The 18,536-nt window shown below is 40.9% G+C and overlaps 1 protein-coding gene across 8 annotated transcripts in view; it reads right to left on the bottom strand.

Moving 5' to 3' along the window:
* The window catches only part of DAAM1 (dishevelled associated activator of morphogenesis 1), a 160,620-nt gene that overhangs the window by 47,722 nt on the left and 94,362 nt on the right, over nucleotides 1-18,536 (bottom strand). For all 8 annotated transcript variants that reach the window (XM_008534762.2, XM_008534765.2, XM_070594148.1 and 5 more), the window contains one exon: nucleotides 4,900-4,971. In XM_008534762.2, the coding sequence (XP_008532984.1) occupies nucleotides 4,900-4,971 (72 nt within the window). The remainder of the gene's footprint in view (nucleotides 1-4,899; nucleotides 4,972-18,536) is intronic.

Raw genomic sequence — 18,536 nt, 5'->3', positions numbered from 1 at the left:
TAGAAAGAAGACTGGACCGGCAGTTAAATACAACATTCTAGCAATTAAATAACATTATCACACTATCAAACAGAGGTGGGCAGCAATCTTCCCAAGCTCTCTCTCCCATTCCTCACACTGAAAAGTGTAATCTTTTATACTTTCTATTACATGAAAATTTTTTTTAAGAGAAAAATTAAGCTGGACCTGGTACTAAGATGGACAATTCCTTTAGAGTAAACGTCTAAGTTTTAGAAATGGTTCAACATCATCTGGAAATCAGGACATGGAATGTGGACGTGGGTGTTTGTGTGTGTGTGTACACTCTCCCTGCTCAGGGATCCGCCAGAGCCGTGCTTCTCCAACTTAAATGTGGATACGAATCACCAGGGGATCTTGTTAAAATGCGAGTTCTGATTTGCTATGTTTGCGTGAAGCCTAAGATGCCGCATTTCTCACGAGTTTCCATGCAATGCTGATGCTGCAGGCCGTAGACCTCACTTTGAAGAACGAGGCTCTAGGGAAGCAGATCTCAGCTGATGTTATAAAGTGGGGAACGCTAGTAAGGTTTATAGACTTGTTTAAAAGCCTTTTGCACTCCTTTCACCCCCTGATCACCTAGTTGTACTAAAAGTATCCCCAAGTTGGACGGCCCCAGGTGCCTCCACCCACGGAACCACTGGTCCCTTGCCTTCACCCTACTCTGAACATGTGCTTATCTAGGCTCAGTCTGTTTACCTGTTACCAATTCTGATAAAATGCATGGTTTGGAAACAGACTGGGGTATTGGGAAAAAGAGTCCTATCCGTGTGTCTCAACGGTCCAGTCTCTCCCACTCTTTCAGGACCACAAATCATCAAGGGATAACTTTACTTAATTTTGTCAAGTCAACAGTATCAGCACTAAGTAACCAAATGTTAACTACAGCCTAAATTTGACTCCGCAATTAGGAGGGTAAAACCCAAAGCAAGCAAACGTATCAGCATCACTGATGGCAACTAAAATATAAATCAGTAAAGCCTTGTTTTTTAAACTTGTTACTGTTTCTGCTAAAGCTGTTGTCTTGCTGGTGATGTGCCTGGACAGCTGTCACCAGAGGACAGTAGGGGAAGAAGCTGCGTGCAGAAATAGACAACGAATTTCTTCACGGCTCCATGAGACCCAGTTCCTGGAAAATTCAGCACAGATCCAGCCAAAGCCATTTAATCTCCTATGGCACAGCTGAACTCGTTTAGACTCGTAAGCAGTCACTTTGAATCTGCAGCTCAGAATCAAGCCTTTTATGAATATCACTCCTTGTTCCTAAGTTTAACCACACAAAATGATCTCCAAATTAGACGACACAGATTTCTTGTTGTGGTTCCCTAATACTGAATAAAGATGCATGGATTCATCCTTTTAACGATCCTGGAGAGGGTGGAACATCTGAATAAAAGCAGACTACATTACGTCTCTCCCTAGTAGAGTTGGGAGATTTATGAAATGTCAAGAAAATTAAATTGCAATTTCCTTTCCCAATATAAGGAGCATTTTATTCCTCTCAAAACAGAAGACAATGTGCTTTTTTCTGTATGTGATACAATTAGATTTGAATCTAAGATTGCGTTTATCGTATTGAGGGTATGAGGAGGAAATTGATATTCTACTATGGCTTTTCAAAACAAAATAATTTACATAAAATCTCAAGTTTTCCAGCTTCCCATTTAGAAAAAAGGCTTAATTTTCAACTTTTGGTAGAAAAGGGGGCTATACCTACACTTCTGAAGCTAGCTGCGACACCAAACATCCAGCATCCACCTTGACATACACAGGACAGGCCTGCGGCAGCCTCTGTGAGTGCTTTATGCACTTACTAAATCCCTGCTCACATGAGAAGTGGGGAACGGAGAAAGCACATCCTGGCAGAGGGTCTTCCGGTCAAGCGGCTAAGGTATACACCAGAACAGGCAGGTCCAAGACAGAGGCACAAACGAGCCTCAGACATCATTCCTGGCTGGGAGTCTGGCACTAAGTTCTTGCGGGAAACATTTCCTTGGTGTGAGATCAATAAGGCAGGCCACTGAGCCCACTGAACTTCACCTTACATCCTTCCTCCTTCAGAGGGCACAGAGAAGCCACATAGCCAGCCAGCCCAGGTCCTTCCCGAATCTGCTGGGCTGCACTCTTTTATCACACTGTTTTTCACTCTTTAAAAGCCAGTAGATCACTCAGGGGTCCTTTAAAGAACAAAGAATCTTGTTATGAAGCTTATGTGAAGTAACTGAACTTGTTCCACAAAGAGCTTCACAGGCCAGTAAGCGCTGAAGTTCTCAACCTAGACCGTTTACTAGACTCCCAGGCATTAAAGAAAACAGATGCCTTTTTGGGAGGAGGGGTGGGCTGGGGTGGGAGTATCCTTTTACATGCCAAACGGTTTTAAAAACTGAGTGAGTCAGAGGCAAACTGGAAAGGCATCTTTGAGCTCAGACTGATAGGTTTCAATTCCAGCTCCACTACTTCCTAGTTAGATGACCTTGGGCAAGGTAACCTCTCTCTGTCCCAGACTCCTTATCGGTAATAGCACTTAGAGCATAGGGTGCTTGTAAGGGTTGAAACCAACATGGAAAGTGCCTGCTCTATGGCCTGTCGCATGATGCCCACTCAAGAGCAGTAGTTGCTACTGATGCTGAAGACAGTGGCTGATGACAAGGTGAATAAATGCCCCTTCAACAATTCCCTAAGCAGAGAGCCAAAGAGTCTCGCTGCCAGGCCACGAAAGGATTTGGAGGAATTGTGTGCCTTTCTAGTCCCCAGGGACAACATCTCAGGACTTCTGCTGTGTGTTGTCGAGAATTCTCCAATACAGTTCTCAGGGTTGAGCCAAAACTATGGGAGGAGGTAGTGGCAACAAATATGGTAAGAAAAACAGAAAACTCAGCATAAAGTCTCTGGTCCCAGAGGTCCCCTCCTTCCTCCATGTTTGCAGGAGTTCTGAGGCCTCCTTAATTCATGAACTATTGATGCCCTTTACCTTTAACTCTGGAAATTGCTGGCTCAGTCCTTAAAGAAGCATTAGAAAGCTTTGTTAGGTGTTTAATACATAAAGAATAGCAAGTTTACAAATTTAATATTGTCATAACAATATGACAATTTAATAGCCTTGAGGTGCTCTTGGAAGGGACTTTGGATTGGGAAGCAAATAATTAAAATGTAGACAACTCATGAAAGCAGCCAAGAGTTGTCCAAGGAGCTGGACAAAGGAGGCTTCTGAAGAAGGGCCACGTCATGGACCCTCCACTGCAGGAAAGGAGCCAGGCTGACTCCAGCCAAGGCCTGGATTAAGTCTTTAAAGGGCAAAATAACCTAACTAGCCCAAAATTTGATGAAAAAATCCATAGGGCTCAGTACTTCACCATTCATAGACGTGAACTCATTAGCAAAGATGCAACTTCCCTTGTTAGACATCAAACAACGGTGACTTAATTAGAGAGAGAGATGGCCTGCCCGACAGCTCTTCTGTTCCCTAACAGCCAGCAACCAGAATTCAGAAAATAACCTTCACATGCAGGAAATGTAAAATGGCTCTAAATCATTATTGCTTAGGTGGATGCAGAGAAAATCCCTGATGCTCATCACAAGCCTCCCATTCTGCTAACACATTCATACAAATGCTGAGATCACCCTTTTTGCATGTCTGTCATTGTGTAGGATGTCTTGTTAAAGGAGGATTTGGTGGTTATTTTCTATTCTTTTCTGCTGTGCTTTTAGACTAGAAACCCATGGGGCAAAAGCTTGTGCAGTTTCTTCTATAATTTATACAGCCCTGTTTACATTTACCAGGCTATTTATTATTCAATGTGTGATAGCAGAAGAAGCATCTTCAAAGAAAAAGCGAGAAAAGAGGAAGTTACTCAAAGTCAAGGCCTCTGAAAGTTTAGCAAAAGTGTGAATGATTCACATATTCTAGTCAGTTTTTAACTTTTGCAGCAGCAGCAAAATATTTGACAATCTAAAATGTTTGCTTTAACTGATAAGAAACTAATTCTCCATAAGGACTCGGGGGAAGCCAGGAAAGAAAGAGGTAAAGAAAAGTATTATGGAAGCTATCATATCACAATATGCTTGGATATCATAAGCTCAGAGTTGAATGTAACAGACTGACTTTTAAAATTGTGAGTGTGCCCACTGAGGCCAAGACTGTGTTCTCCGTGGGCAATCTCCAATTTTATCAACACAAAGGATTCAAGCTACTAAGGCTCAAAGGTTGACGATGTGTTTTCTGTTGCATATTTTAGCTGGGATCAATAGGTTCTCCTCCAGCTGCTTGGAACACTGACATCACAGAGACAACCACATGACCAGAATGCACATTTTAGACATTGAGAATGCATTTTAAGCAATAACTGAAGGAAACACCCATGTACCAAAGATTTCCTAAGGACATCTCAGCATAATTATTATTATACCTTTTCATTAAATCACTTATTCCATGAATTCCTTTTTCTTATTTATGAGAGTGAAAGAGTACCTTGGTGCCCTGTGAAATCAAGAACCCAAGAACTAAGCAAGTCCCCAGTAAAAAAAAGAGTGGGAGGAGAACAGCGAAGCCTGTTGAGAATAATACTGCCATAACAAAGCTCCCAATGATTGGTATGAGCAATTAAAAGTTAAAGTTGAACATAAGCCAGATTTAAGATTACATTTCCTCTTATAACATTAAAACCACTTATATTTTAGTGTGTGTTGATTTTATTTAAAACATACTAGAAAAAATCACTTTGCCAAGTACCATTCCTGCCCCCTCTTTCCCCCACAACGTTGAGTGTTTGGAAAGATAATGACATTTGGTAGTTCTTATTCCAGTGGATTTATTGTGCAACTGTGTGCTTTGTACTAGACTTGCATTTTAAACTGTGTGTGGTAGAACAGAAAGTCACCTACAGCAGCCATGGAGTTGAGCTGATCTATGTAGAATTCAGGCCAACTTGTTGCTCCCTTGTTTTCTTCTTGGTCCTAAAGAGAAAGAAAAAAAAAAGTGATATACCACCAGATGTATACACACAACGGCCATAAGCACATCTGACTTCCAGAGCATCTAGACAATGGCCCACACAAACCAGTAGAAGACACTGAGTGATAGATGATATTTGTCTTTAAATGTTGGCTTTAAATCATCAGACTGTCCACTTGACTAGGGTGGTCTTCCCGATCCAGTTTGCACAGAGAGCATGTAAGCCTGAGTAAGGCGTGACACAAACCATGGATCAAGGGGGAATTTAGATGGGAACTTAGCCATACCATGGTGTGATGTTATTTTCCCTTGGGGGCACAAGAGCATTGGGAAGGGCACTGAGTCTGTTGCAAGGACAAAGGATCTCTGGCCTGTGTCACACTGAGGACGGTACTGCTGGACTACACATCTGGGGGAAATCCGCAGAAGAGGGAAAGTTGTCTTAAAAAATAGCCACGAGGTTCAGTCAGTTGTTAACTAGACTTTTTCAGTTAGTTTATTCAGACTGTAGCAGACGGTAGACTTTTTTTTTTTTTTTTTGAGGAAGATTATCCCTGAGTTAACATCTGCCGCCAATCCTCCTCTTTTTGCTGAGGAAGGCTGGCCCTGAGCTAACATCTGTGCCCATCTTCCTCTACTTTATGTGTGGGACGCCTACCACAGCATGGCTTGCCAAGTGGTGCCATGTCCGCACCCAGGATCCAAACTGGTGAACCCCGGGCTGCCGAAGCAGAACGTGCGCACTTAACTGCTGCACCACCGGGCCGGTCCCAACAGTAGACATTTTAAGGAAGGGTTTCATTGATGTGACCAAAACCAGTTACTGCTTCAGATGAGGGGTGGCCTGACGGTGAATGGAAAGAATGGAATGAACACACATCACTAGTCCCAGGCCCAGTCCTTATGCTGGGGCAGCTTGTGAGTTTGAGAAAACGTAACTCATCTGAGCTGACAAGAACTGAAACCCAAGGAATTTGGGAACCCCTTCCTAAACCGCTCCAGCCAGTCTTGCATCTTACACACTAGTGTGACTGGAAGCCAGCACCAGAGCCCCCAGGGCCTCTGTGGATTGGAGATCTGTGCCAGACTAAACCCACACCTCCAAAAAAATCAGGCGGCCATGGCCTCTGCTCCATCAGAGCATCGAGTCTATCAGAAGATGGCATCGTGGCCTGGGATTTCCAGGCATGTTTGCAAACCTATGCGGCTGTAAGTCATATGTGCAATCAGACAGACTCGAAGAGGGAAATTTCAGCTATTCTCCAGTGTCATATTCAGAGAGCATCTTAGTATAAATGACATCCCCTGTCTCCTTGGAGAAGATGCTGGGCCAGGTACACATATCTGCTACTGGACAATGAAGTAGTTACCCCCTACTGCCTGGTGTCAGAATCCCAATCCTTGCAACAGCGGTTTCAAGGTGTGGCTTTTAATTTCAGTCCTATACTTTACCTCAAAAAAATACTTTCTCTAAGCCAATCTAATCTTTCCAAGCAGATATACTAGGCTAAGATAAAAGAAACATGATTTCAAAACTATTCTTTAAGTAGTCACAAAAGGAGAGCAAAGTAACTATTACTTACGGTGCCTTAAAAGCTGGCAGTAAGTGATATCTCAGCTTCTGATAACTCTGGCCGTTGCATCAATTTCATCTGGAGACTGAACAAGCCAGATGATGGGGACAAAGGCTACAGCAGTGGCTTTGAAGTTGGACTGGATTACACTTACATGGTTTTAAAAAGCTTAGGAAATCTGATGAGTTCTTAGAACAGCTCTTGATTATTATTTAACACATTAATAAAATAGCTATAACGGTAGTGTAAATGCTGAACCATTCTCTCCTCTTAAAATGGAGTGTTAAAGTTAGCAAAAGCCCAGTGTTACCAATGTATTCAGCGAGCCAAAACCCACAGTGATATTCATTGGTGTTTGAACCTATAAAATGAAATAGAAGGTGCCAGATCTTTCTATTCCCCTAAACTAGGGCAAATTTCCAAAACTAAAACAAAATCATGCCCCATGTGTAGGGTCCCATGAGAGCCTGTCTGTTGTTAGCTAAAAAGTCATGGTTACAGATGAGAGATTGTTTTAGAAACTGAAGATTAGTATATAGAGAGAAATCTTTACACTTTGGAAGTGCTTTAATAATGTAAACAGATGAAGAGAAGACCTAGATACTGAAGTCAAAACAAGGGGAAGAAAGCTTCATTTTTCTTTCACATGCTTCAGTGCTGAGAAAATCAAATGAGGTAACATATGTGAAAGCTTCTCGTAAATGTCCTAAGTGTTATCACTATATTCCTGGGGGTGATTTTCAGAGGTCTGCATTTTGCAAGTGCATCTCCAGATTCCCTAGGGCACTCCTGGTCCTCCTATACAGACGTGTGCTATGGCAGCGAAGTGAAACTCACATCTGTGAGCCAACTCTCTGCTCCTACCTTGTGTGGCTGCTAGAGTCTGTGGTTCTGCAGAGGCACAGGACAAAAGAGATGAAGACAATTGTTCTCCGCTGGTCCCCTAAAGAGTACTGGACACTGAGACATGGCAAGGGGGAGACTCTCTCCTAGGAAGTCCATGAAAGAAACTGCTGATGGAAGTGCAATGTGTATAATTTCCTGGAAGGTAACTAGGTCCTATGTATTATCAGCCTAGTTGCAATGGAAGCAACAACATTTCCAACACATAAATAGCTTACTATGTGTCAAGCTCTGTGCTCTTCATTTAATCTACCCTGTGAGACAGGTGCTGTTATTATACTCATTTTACTAAATGGGAAATGAGAGGCAAAGAGAGGATGGTGAGTTGCCAACAGTCATGTTGCTGGAAACTGAGAGTCAATGGGAAAGAATCAGGGCAATCTCTTGCTAAGACTAGACCTCAGATTAATCACAAGCAATAAATATTAAGTGCAAAGCTAGCCTTTTACTCTTAACCACTTCACTATAAGAAACTCAAACATGGCTAGTGGCCAAAAATGAGTTTGCCTTTCCCTAACTCTTCTTGTTATTTTTGCTATGTTCGACATTTCTGAATATTATTCTAAGGTCTGGTGTCTTCCCGGGGTTACCTCTGATCCCCCCTCTAGACTCTTCCTGCGGGAACTTTTCTGCCTATCTTTATACACATGCAGAAGGACAGCACTTCAGAAGCTCTTCCCACCCCATTCTGCTCTGTTCTACAGCTCAGTCTCAAGGCCATCCTCATGGGATTTCTCAAGAGCACTTGCAGATGACCTGAGAGCATTGAGTGGTTCTGGACACTGGAACGGGGTAAACAAATCGCTCCCTAAACCATAAAGATCTCACCCTACTTTTGTCTCCTTCTGTCACTGACTCCACCAGAACTTTTCTCTAATAAGCAAGAATGTTGGCTTAATTCTATTCTTTTAAAAAGTTGGGTTCCCCTTCCCTTTTAAAACAGATTCTTGGTAAACTTAATGACACCTAGAGAAGGCTGCCCTAAGGGAATACAAATTCTAGAAATCACATTAAATGTTCTTTTTATTCTACCCACAGAATGGATAATTCAGATTAAAATCTAGTTTTGTTCCCTCTTGAAAATGTTATAAGCATTTAAGTTTATCTGCCCATCTTCAGAAGGTCTCTTAGAGAACTAGAATTGATAGAAACATTTTATGTTATTGAATTCTCCACTGATTATTGGTTTTTGAGAATATTTTCAAACATCACTTATTTTCAGAGAGACGATACGTTGGAAAGACGACCAGATAGGCCATCTAAAGATCAGATTCCAGAACTTACTTTTTGATTTACTCAATTGGAATTTTTTGCTAAGTGTGAATATCTCTGGGCCTCATTTTCCTTCTCTCCAAAATAAGAGGGCGAGAGCAGACCGCTTCTACATCCCTGCAAGCCCTAAGACTTTGCACAGGGCTCGGGGTGAGCTGTCATGGAATGCGCAGTGTGGACCGCACTTAGTGTGAGGGACCAATTTCTAAAATCAATAATTTTTTAAAATTTATGTTGTTCAATGACTCAGTTATAAAACCCCTAACTTTCAATAGCTATGTCCTTAACCAGGTAATTGAAGGGGAACAAAATCTCAACATTAATTATTTTATTCTCTCTCTGATCCGGCTCATCCTGTTTCCTTAGTAGGTTGAGAGCCATCGGTAGAAGATTCACAGACGAAACTTCTGCTGATGGACACTCGACGCGGCCTTTGCTTTCAGCCAGCACTGACTACAATTTCAACCTCTTTTCTTGGTTGTCTACTTTGTTCCCACTATCTCAAACTCTGAAAAAACAAAAAACAAAACAAAACCTCCTTTTTTAGAAAGAGAAGGGAACTTGTACATTACAAGGGACCTTCAAGAACACTTTTTTTTTTTTAAATCAGGCTTTAATCAACCAATTCATTTAGAAGGTAAAGAAATACAGTCTTTCTAACCTCGCTTCATTTCTAACTGGCACATTTTTCATCCCAAATCTCTGGTTGGTGGCTAATAAAAAAATTCCAGGAGATCCTCCCCCATCCTCTTTAAATACACAACAGTGGCATTTGTTTTTCTGAACATCACTTTGCCCATAAGAATAAATTGTACGTTATTTCTTTGCCCTCTTTCTGGAGTAAACATTCACAGCTATGTCCCAGACTTCTGTCTCTCGCTTCATTATCATCTCTTTCTACCAATCCAAGCTGACTGTTCCACTGCTTCCACCACCATCAACAGACATGCTCCTGGATCCTCAGCCACTCACTACCCTGAGGATACAGGCAGGCAAGTTAGTAACCTCTCTGCGTGACTCAGGTTTAGTTTCCTTATCTGTGAAAGGGGTGCCTGCCTCATAGGGTCATTGTGAGGATTTGATAAGTTAATACAAGTAAAGAAACATGGGAACAGCAGGCACAGAACATGCTCGATGAACGTCAGCTAGGATGATAACGATACTGTTCCAGAATCTCCAGCTACGGCCATTCTAAGTCCTTGTTACTAGGACAGCAGAAATTGGAGAAATCAGTTTGGAGGTAAATTTTGGCAGTCATTGTTCAAATTTACAACACACATGGCTTTTGAGCCTGTAAGTCGACTTTCAGGAATTCAGCCCATAATTACATATTTACACTTGCACAGATGTATATTACAAAGACTTTCTTCACTGCAGTGTTGTCTGAATTAGCAAATAATAACATTAAATACATGGAAAGGGGGATAGTTGAATAAATTACTTTGTAGCAGTAACAAAGAATGAAGTAGATTTACATAATGATATTAAAAATGACCAAATATATTACTGAAGAAAAAATGCTTCAGAATATTATTTCCCATCTGTAAAAAAAGCAAAAAAGAAAACTATGTCCATTTTTACACACAAACCTTTCTGGAAATATATACAACAAAATTTAACAGTAGCTACCTCTGGGTAGCAGTAAGAAAGGTCTTTTACTTATAAACTTTTGTAGAACTCGAACTCTTATTTTACCAAGAACATGCACTATTTTCACAATTAAAACAGAAGTAAGTTCTAAAGTACTACATGCGCTGTTAAGACACAAGTTGCTTCTTCTGATGTTCTGTGTAACGTGAAACGCGCCAAGTCAAGACCTGCCACATTTGGGATGCCCCTTTCGCCACCTCTGGGGCATCTCTCTGCTCCCCACAGCAAAGATTTAAAAACATTTCTCTAATTGTTTTCTCTCACCGGATTTTCTATTTCTAAAACACACTATAACCCTAACATCAACTGTTTATGCAGATAAAGAAACTGTAGGATTTGGGCTAAGATTTATGTACTTGCAGCATGCTAAAACTTCCTAAGTTTCCACATTTATGTATTTGTGTGGCAAACAATTTCTTGGTAGCAGCTGAAGTCTCTCAGTGATGTAAGTGGGACTCAAAGTACAGTTTAAAAATTAAGTCTTTAAGTAAGGATCACTTATTTTGAAATTACCACAGGACAAATTTTTATTAGGATTATTTCCCAAGCAATAACATGTCAGAACTGGTAGAGTTTTTCTTCAGTTTAAGATGCTCTTAGCGAGGCCCAAAATAGGCTGTACAAAGATCAATCAATTGTAAAGGACATGCTCTGCGGTTGTTCACCAGACCACAAATCACAGGCTGGAGCAACATGCACTTGGCCAACTAAAGCCATAAATCTCCACTCTCACTGTTAGAAACCCATGAGGTTCTTAGATAATACTTGTTAGGAAAGAAAGACACACTCTTTCACCGTCTACATGAGCTAAAAGTGCTCTAGCAATGTCTAACAGTACCATCAACTCAAAAATAGTACGGACATATTAAAGTTTAACTAAATAAATTTCAACAGCAGAAAGATATTGTTGCAGTATGATACAAAGTAAATTGCATTCTGATAGTTTTCATTACAGGACAAAGGCAACTAAACACTAGTAAAAACCTGTTTCAGGTATTGTGAAAAAATGCAATTAGAAAACATGTTAACTGTGATCATACATAGGATCAAGAAATTCCACCCCTTGTTAATGATCAAAATAGTCACTTGTTGCATTAAATTGTTATTACTAATCTGGATTTCATGGGCCCAGCCCCATATACTAATGAATACAACAGATGTTAAATAAATTCACTTTATATCTAGAATTTTTGCAGAATACTATGCAGAAAGTGGCAGACAGATCAAAATATTTTATTTTATTAGGTATGTCTCCATGACCTATGTGGCATCTAATAAGCTCAAATGAACGATAGGAAACAGGTGCCACTGTCGAGGAGACCAGGCCCAAGGAACAGGGAAGGAAGAGCAAGGAAGACGGAAAAATATTTAGTGGAAAGCTTTGCTAAGAACTTCTGCTAACTTTCCCTTCTGGTTCAATAAAACCCTAAGTAGCATCTTTTCAAAAGACGACTATGATGAAGTGTGGAACAGCCTGATAGACCAGGGGTTGGCAAACTTTTTCTATAACGGGCCAGATAATAAATACTTTAGGCTTTGTAGACCATACAGTCTGTCGTACCTATTCAACTCTACCATTGTACAGTGCAAAAGCAGCTACAGATAACTCTTAAATGAATGAGCACTGCCGTGTTTCAATAAACCTTTATTTACGAAAACAAGTAACTGGCCAAATGTGGCCACGGGCCATAGTTTGTCAACCCCTGTGCTAGATCAAGCTTGGCTCTCAAGAGGGTAGGAGTATATGAAAATTCTAACTTGTCATCAATTATTTTCCATTCTTTCTCCTCTTCTCGAAGCCATTCTATCTCCAGTAAACCCCAGCTATAAGTTAGGACCAGCTCATAAAATGTTTGCTCAGTAATCTTTACTTTTTCTGGAGAAGAAGCAAGACCTACTATGCCTGAAAAGTCTACCTTCTTACCAAGCTCACTACTCCCTGAAAATAGTTTAATCCTACTTTTCAAAATAGCATAGCATCATTATGTCCTTTAAATCCTGATGTTTGCCTCCAACTCCTTCTATCTTGTTCTTCTTTCACTGGGAAAAGAAGAACTCACAGGTCCACAAACCTAGATTCCTGAGTCCTTCCAACACCCACCCCAACCCCTAGCAGTGGGCTAAAACTATATTCCCATATCCTAAGCTTGCCAAAGGGAGGCAGTTGGTTTCAAAAAATAATTCCTGTGTTGTCACATTTCATGTGGTCCCTGAGACTGCCAATCCTGGTTACATTTTTTGGCCACTGCCACAATTACACATCAAGCGCATCTGTTGCCAAAATCCGGTTGGGCCCACACAAGGAATGATTACAGACAGCAGCTTCTTCATCTGCCAGGAAACCCAACACCTCCTCCTAAGCCTCAGAATGTCAGTCATTTCTGGAAAGACTGGAGAGTGACTTGCAATAACAATGGCTTTCATATTTAGCATTTAGAATCATGAAAGAAGAGCAAACCTCTTTCCTCACTTTTCCTAATGCTACAAAACATCTGTATGTTTTTAAGGAATGCCATCACATGATTATATAGCTAGGTCTTTCCCCCTACAGACACCCTACTCCAAGCTTTCCCTCGTAGGGGTCTCTGATGTAAGGTCACCAGCAGGTGAGCGATCACGTGCTCTCTGAGAGAAGGCTTCAAAGGGTCCACAATTGTTTTGAACCAGTACTCTAATTTTTCGAGAATTCACCCATACTGAATTGACAGATGTCTCCTTGTAACTTCAAGTGCTCATTGGCCTTAGTTTTGCCCTTGGGAACTGCATGGAATAAGTCTAATTTCTCCTATGAACAATAACCTGGCAAATATTTAAACAATTTGAATAAAGCTATTATGTCCTCCCAAAGTTGTCTCTTTACCAAGCCAAAAATTCTCCACTGGCTGTGCAACACAAGTTTATCTTCCTCAATTCATAAATAAATCTCAAGTTTTCTATAAGTTCATCACACCCTCATGTCCACTATTTGGAACAATAACTCCCACAGATACGTCTACATTCTTATGAAAGAGCTCTTCTCACACGTTTCTCAGTGATACACAACTCTAGGCAGTCTCACTGAGGGGGCAGGATGTCTGAGGAAATCTCTCTCCAAGAGGAAACAGAACACGTTCTTGCTCTCCTGATGGTCCACGACATATGTATTTACGATTTAGAATAAAAGATGCACGTCACATGAAGCAGAGGTAACACATATAGTCCTTGTTTGATTAAGTATACATATTTTAACAAAGTGGCCATAAACTCAATAGTAAAATTGGTTTTCTTATTAAAGACTGAGATGCTTTACCTCTCAAACATTAATACAAGTTAACAGAACTAAAAATGGGTGAATAGGATGCAGGCTCACTAGCTGTCAAGAACTTTTATGGGGAGTTAAGCCCTTTGGAGCACTGTTTTTCAGGTCTCTTGGATTACACGTCTGCTGTTCCTGCTCTCTCCTGTACATCTGTCCCCTCTACCATCACAGGACCTTCTCTCATGTATGCACGTGAAGTCTGACACCTCTTCTGACCCTGAGTTTTCCTTCTTCCCTGTCTCTGGTCTATGCCTCCCAAGTGCTGGTTCTTTATACCTATATATGCAGGTATCAGTCTCAGCAGAGCTGATATACAATGCATGTTTTCCCACAGAGAGCCTCCCACTATCATATCATATACTCCAACATAAAATGTTATTAAAGATCTCAGACTTTTCAGAATAAGTTGGCCCCTCTTTATCAATTCTCTAAGTTTAAAATTCTATATTGATGAAGGATAATTTTTAAAAAGGTAAAATCACTGTGTGAACTCATGTCAAAGATCTGGCTGAACTCACTGATATATGAGGGAACTCGTAAGAAGTTACAATGCACTCAAAAGAGAATCCAAAGGGCAAAGACATACATAAGCATCTATCTATAAATAGATGCAAAACTGGGCAAGAGGTCAATAATCAACTGCATTAGACACAATTTGCATTTTAATGGACAAGAATTGTGCTTTTTTTTTGCACTGCAGTTTTTTTTAAAACAATTTTTGGATTTATTAGATAGCTCAAAGATAGTAAAAGGTGGAGATCACTCTGATGAGTGCTACAAACAGAACATTCAGCAAATTTTTTTTTCCTATTTCAATATAACTAGTTTAGTAGAATAAGAGACGCATGACTAGTGCCTCCTGGTTGAAGGGGACACAATCTATAAAGGTGTAACGTGAACACCAGGTTGTATGACTAACCCTTTGCTCCAGGCTCCTTAGACCTAAATTACCCAAATACTCAGGCTTGCCCAAAGCTCTTGCTCAAGAACTCCTACCCCATCCTGACCACTTCACCTCAGTTCCGCCCGTTTCCGCTGCCTTGTCTAGGCTGTGTGGCATGGTTTCTGTTTGTGCATCCCTGAGTCTCTGACTTGAAACCACTGACACTATTCCACTCTAGCCCCCTTAGGCCCCCCGCTGAACCTGATTCTCTATCCTCTCCAGAAATCTATGGGTCAAATAGTTGGGGTACTTCTAAGACCTCTTGCGCTGCTCATCAAAAAAAGGGGTGAGTTCAGTAAGTTTAGACCCATTCCCCACCTGTGTACCCCCAGCCAGAAAGAAAGCTATGCTTGGCAACTGTTCCCTAACAGTTTGGGCTGGAGCCTGACGCCACATAAGAGGAACACAGAGCCTAACTTGGGAGCAGCATTAACAATATGCTGCTGAACTGACGGCTTCTCAAGGGCAGGATTGGAACAGGGTCCCTCTGCCCATCATGTTCAAGATTCGCACTGAACCTAAAAAGTCATTTCCTTTCCTTCTCATTCATTTACTCATTCAACAAATATTTGTTGAGTTGTTAATGGCCTAGGCACTGTTCTAGGTGTTCAAATACATAAATAAAAGAACAAAGCTCTCTAACTTCCTTGTTAGTCATCCATGAATTGAGACACATGAGAATATGTTTCCAAACTTTAGTGTTGAGAGCTTCTTAGATCACAAACTTATTTTGACAACAGGTTCTCAGTCTTTCCAAGTATAGGCACAAAGAACTGTACCCATTTATAGATTCCACTCCCTTTTCTCATCATGATAAAAAGAAATAGTCAAGTATTATTAACTCTCCTGCGTTTTTACTAAACTCCAATCTTTATCAACTAACTTCTTTACCTAACTAACTTTAACAACTTTATCTTCTAATTTCAAAATAAAAATCAAGCATAAGCATTCCTAAGCTCCACTGGGAAAACTGCTTTGAAACATTTCCTCGATAGCACAAAATGTTACCTTAATAATTTTTATGTCACAAACTTATTTACACTAGTAAAAGTCATCAAAAATTTCTGAATGACCAGAAATGAAACATAGTACATCAAAAATCAGGCTTGTGCTACTCCTCAGCCAGCTATCATTTCTGTTGCTCTCCCCAAAATCAGATACCCTAGAAAATCAAGAAAAGAGGGCCACCTTAAACAGTTCAAGGCTCTCTATGGGATCAGCAGCAATGAAACAAAAAGAAGAGTGACAATAGCGTTCCAAGAGTAAAGAAACCAAGTGCATTTCTGAAACAGCACAGGGGCCCAGTCTGTTCCAACACCCTCTTCTTCCCTGAAAAAGCCTTGGCTGACTTTACAGAATTGAAATCTTACAAGTCATATGCTACAGGATCCTGGGGGAAAATGCATTTCATTTGCTGATATATCTAAGAAAATAGCCACAATCCTTACCTAGAACTAAAAGGCGAGACTTGCCAGTCCACTTCCCAAACTATGAGACATTTATTTTATTTATTTTAACAAGTCATTTCTCTGGCAAAGCACTTCACAGCACGGAATATGACTAAAAATCTCAATCAGTGTAACTCCCACATCTGAAGCCAATTTTAGATGACAATCCCCCCTCATTTTCATGGCAAAGAAAAAGAAACATACTCCAATTATTATTTTCAGGAACGATATAAACTCACATTCTCCTGTTGCCTATGACACAAAGGTGTACAATGACATAAAACAAATTACTTCTATGTAGCTTGTTACCAGTCAAGTCTTTGACCCACATGTCACCATGGAATGCTACAGACCCAGGTACAATTTAGTCCAGCTGGTTGGTAAATTAACATGTTTGGATACACATCACTAAACCCTTATGCAGTGTGGAAATCCAATCAGTGGTGTCAATGGCCTTTGTTGCCTCACATCTTGCTACCAGACTTGCTGCTACCAGACCCGCCTTTCAGAATGTCGTAAAGCAGGTTTTGATGTTCTGTAACCTGCTCTTGGGAAAACAATCAAAGTGTGTTTATGATTTGCAATATAATGCTTAACACGAGGCTATAAAGAAAGGACTTTTGAAAATAGTAATTAAACTAGGAAGAGAATCAGGGGAAACAGTGAGCCCATAAAGGCATATTCCTTTCAGGGAAGCATTCTCAGGATGACTGTGAAAAGTGCTATGACAGGGTTAAATGTCCCCTAGAAGGAAAGTCCTAACTGTATTTCCAATGTTGAGCCATCATTGAATTAATGACAGCATTTTTGGCAAAAGAAATACAAAAGAAAAGCACCAGTTGGAAAATGTCACTATATCAGAAATGTCTAAATGTGAGGACGTGGGGAAGTTCATCTTAGAAACTGAGAAAACAAAAAATGCTCTTCCTTATATGTGGGGACAGATAAAAGGATACTATCTTAAGACTGCTCAGTCAAATGTTGCTCTGTACCGCACTGAGAATGTAGGACACTGTAAGTTAAAGTTGGTATTCTTCAGCAGACTTTCTACTATAAGCCATTTCTAGTTCCACAAATGACTTAGGTTCCTGGAGTGTAAGAAATTTGGAGAACCCAAAATTAGAATTAGTGGTACATTCTGACACTGGAAACTCAAAGCTGCTTCCTACTTCCCAAGGGGGAGAAGCTCTGAAATGCACCAAGAATAACATGGATTTAATAGTATTAGGCATGCTAGAGCTATTAGTGAAAAGAATAAAATAAATATATATAGGAAAAACTCAGGAGAAGAGGTTTTTGTTTTTCTTTGATCTCTCTTCCAAAGTGGATACTTCCTTCCACTGAGGTCTTTCATGAACCTGTCTCCTGGAGATAAAGTCAGGCAGGCTTGAGGCATTCTTTCTATGAAAGCAGGTGCCATAGCACTTAGAGTGTCTGCAGAGAACCAGGGAGAGACCCAAGGGACAAGAAGCATGGAATGTGATACTTCCATACAACCATAATCTAGGAGCAAGAGGAGCCCTCAAGGGCAAGAATGGCAAATACTTGCTACATATGCCACATTCTCCCATCATGTTTCACGGCAGACATTGTTAATCAATCACCACACTATTCTTACTGAGACCATTCGTAACCTCTGAACGCTTTTCTCAAAGCGCTACAGGCTTTAACCCCAAATTGTTCAGAATTAGTAATCAAGGTAATCCTTTTTGTCAGTTCTGCTTGAGGTTATTCATAGTGCACTCAGTTAACCAGGGAAGGAAGCCACAGCCCTACGGAATACTGAAACAAAAGATGTGCATTGGTCTGGAGTGTCTCCTGTGCTCCATGTCCCTCAGGGTTCCATTGGGCTGGTGATAATCAGAAAGGGCAGCTATCTCGGATGTGAGATATAGATATCCCTTTCCTTCAGAGATACAGCCATCGCTGACCACTCACTCAATATGCAATTCTACACCTGCAGATAGCAGGATTTTGGAAGTGAAATGGAGCTGTGCCTATGTGTTTCAATGCACACAAGCAAGGGGCTCAAAGGGCCTCACAGTCACATTTAGAACGCTGGTTCCACAACAGCACTGTTGACAAGTACTCCGTGGCAAAGACTGAGAGCTCCAAGACAGTCATGTACTCCTAACTCTGCAACTAACACATGATGGAATTTGTCCTGTACCCAAGCTGTCAGAAGGGAACTGTCGAAAGGAACCTGCTTAAGAATTAAGATTTGGAAGCCAAGGGTAGTTGCTTCATGGTGGCTGAGAAATGCCGTCCTCCCAGGGCTTCCATTGAAACCCAAAGCTCCAAGTCTCTTCCAATGACTGGAGCCGAGGCAGGAGTGTTCTCGCCACAGTGCAGTACCACTGCAGGCATGAGCGGCAAGCACAGAGTGAAAGCTGTGGGAGCTGATTCTCTAGTCCCCATTCCAGGACGGAAAATAGAGATCAACAGGACACACAGCCCCCATGTTCCCCATGAAGCCATA

This window comes from Equus przewalskii, chromosome 25 (genome assembly GCF_037783145.1).
Source record: "Equus przewalskii isolate Varuska chromosome 25, EquPr2, whole genome shotgun sequence".
NCBI lineage: Eukaryota > Metazoa > Chordata > Mammalia > Perissodactyla > Equidae > Equus > Equus przewalskii.
Note: the sequence above shows the minus strand (reverse complement) of the source record. Positions and strands in the feature narration are given on the sequence as shown.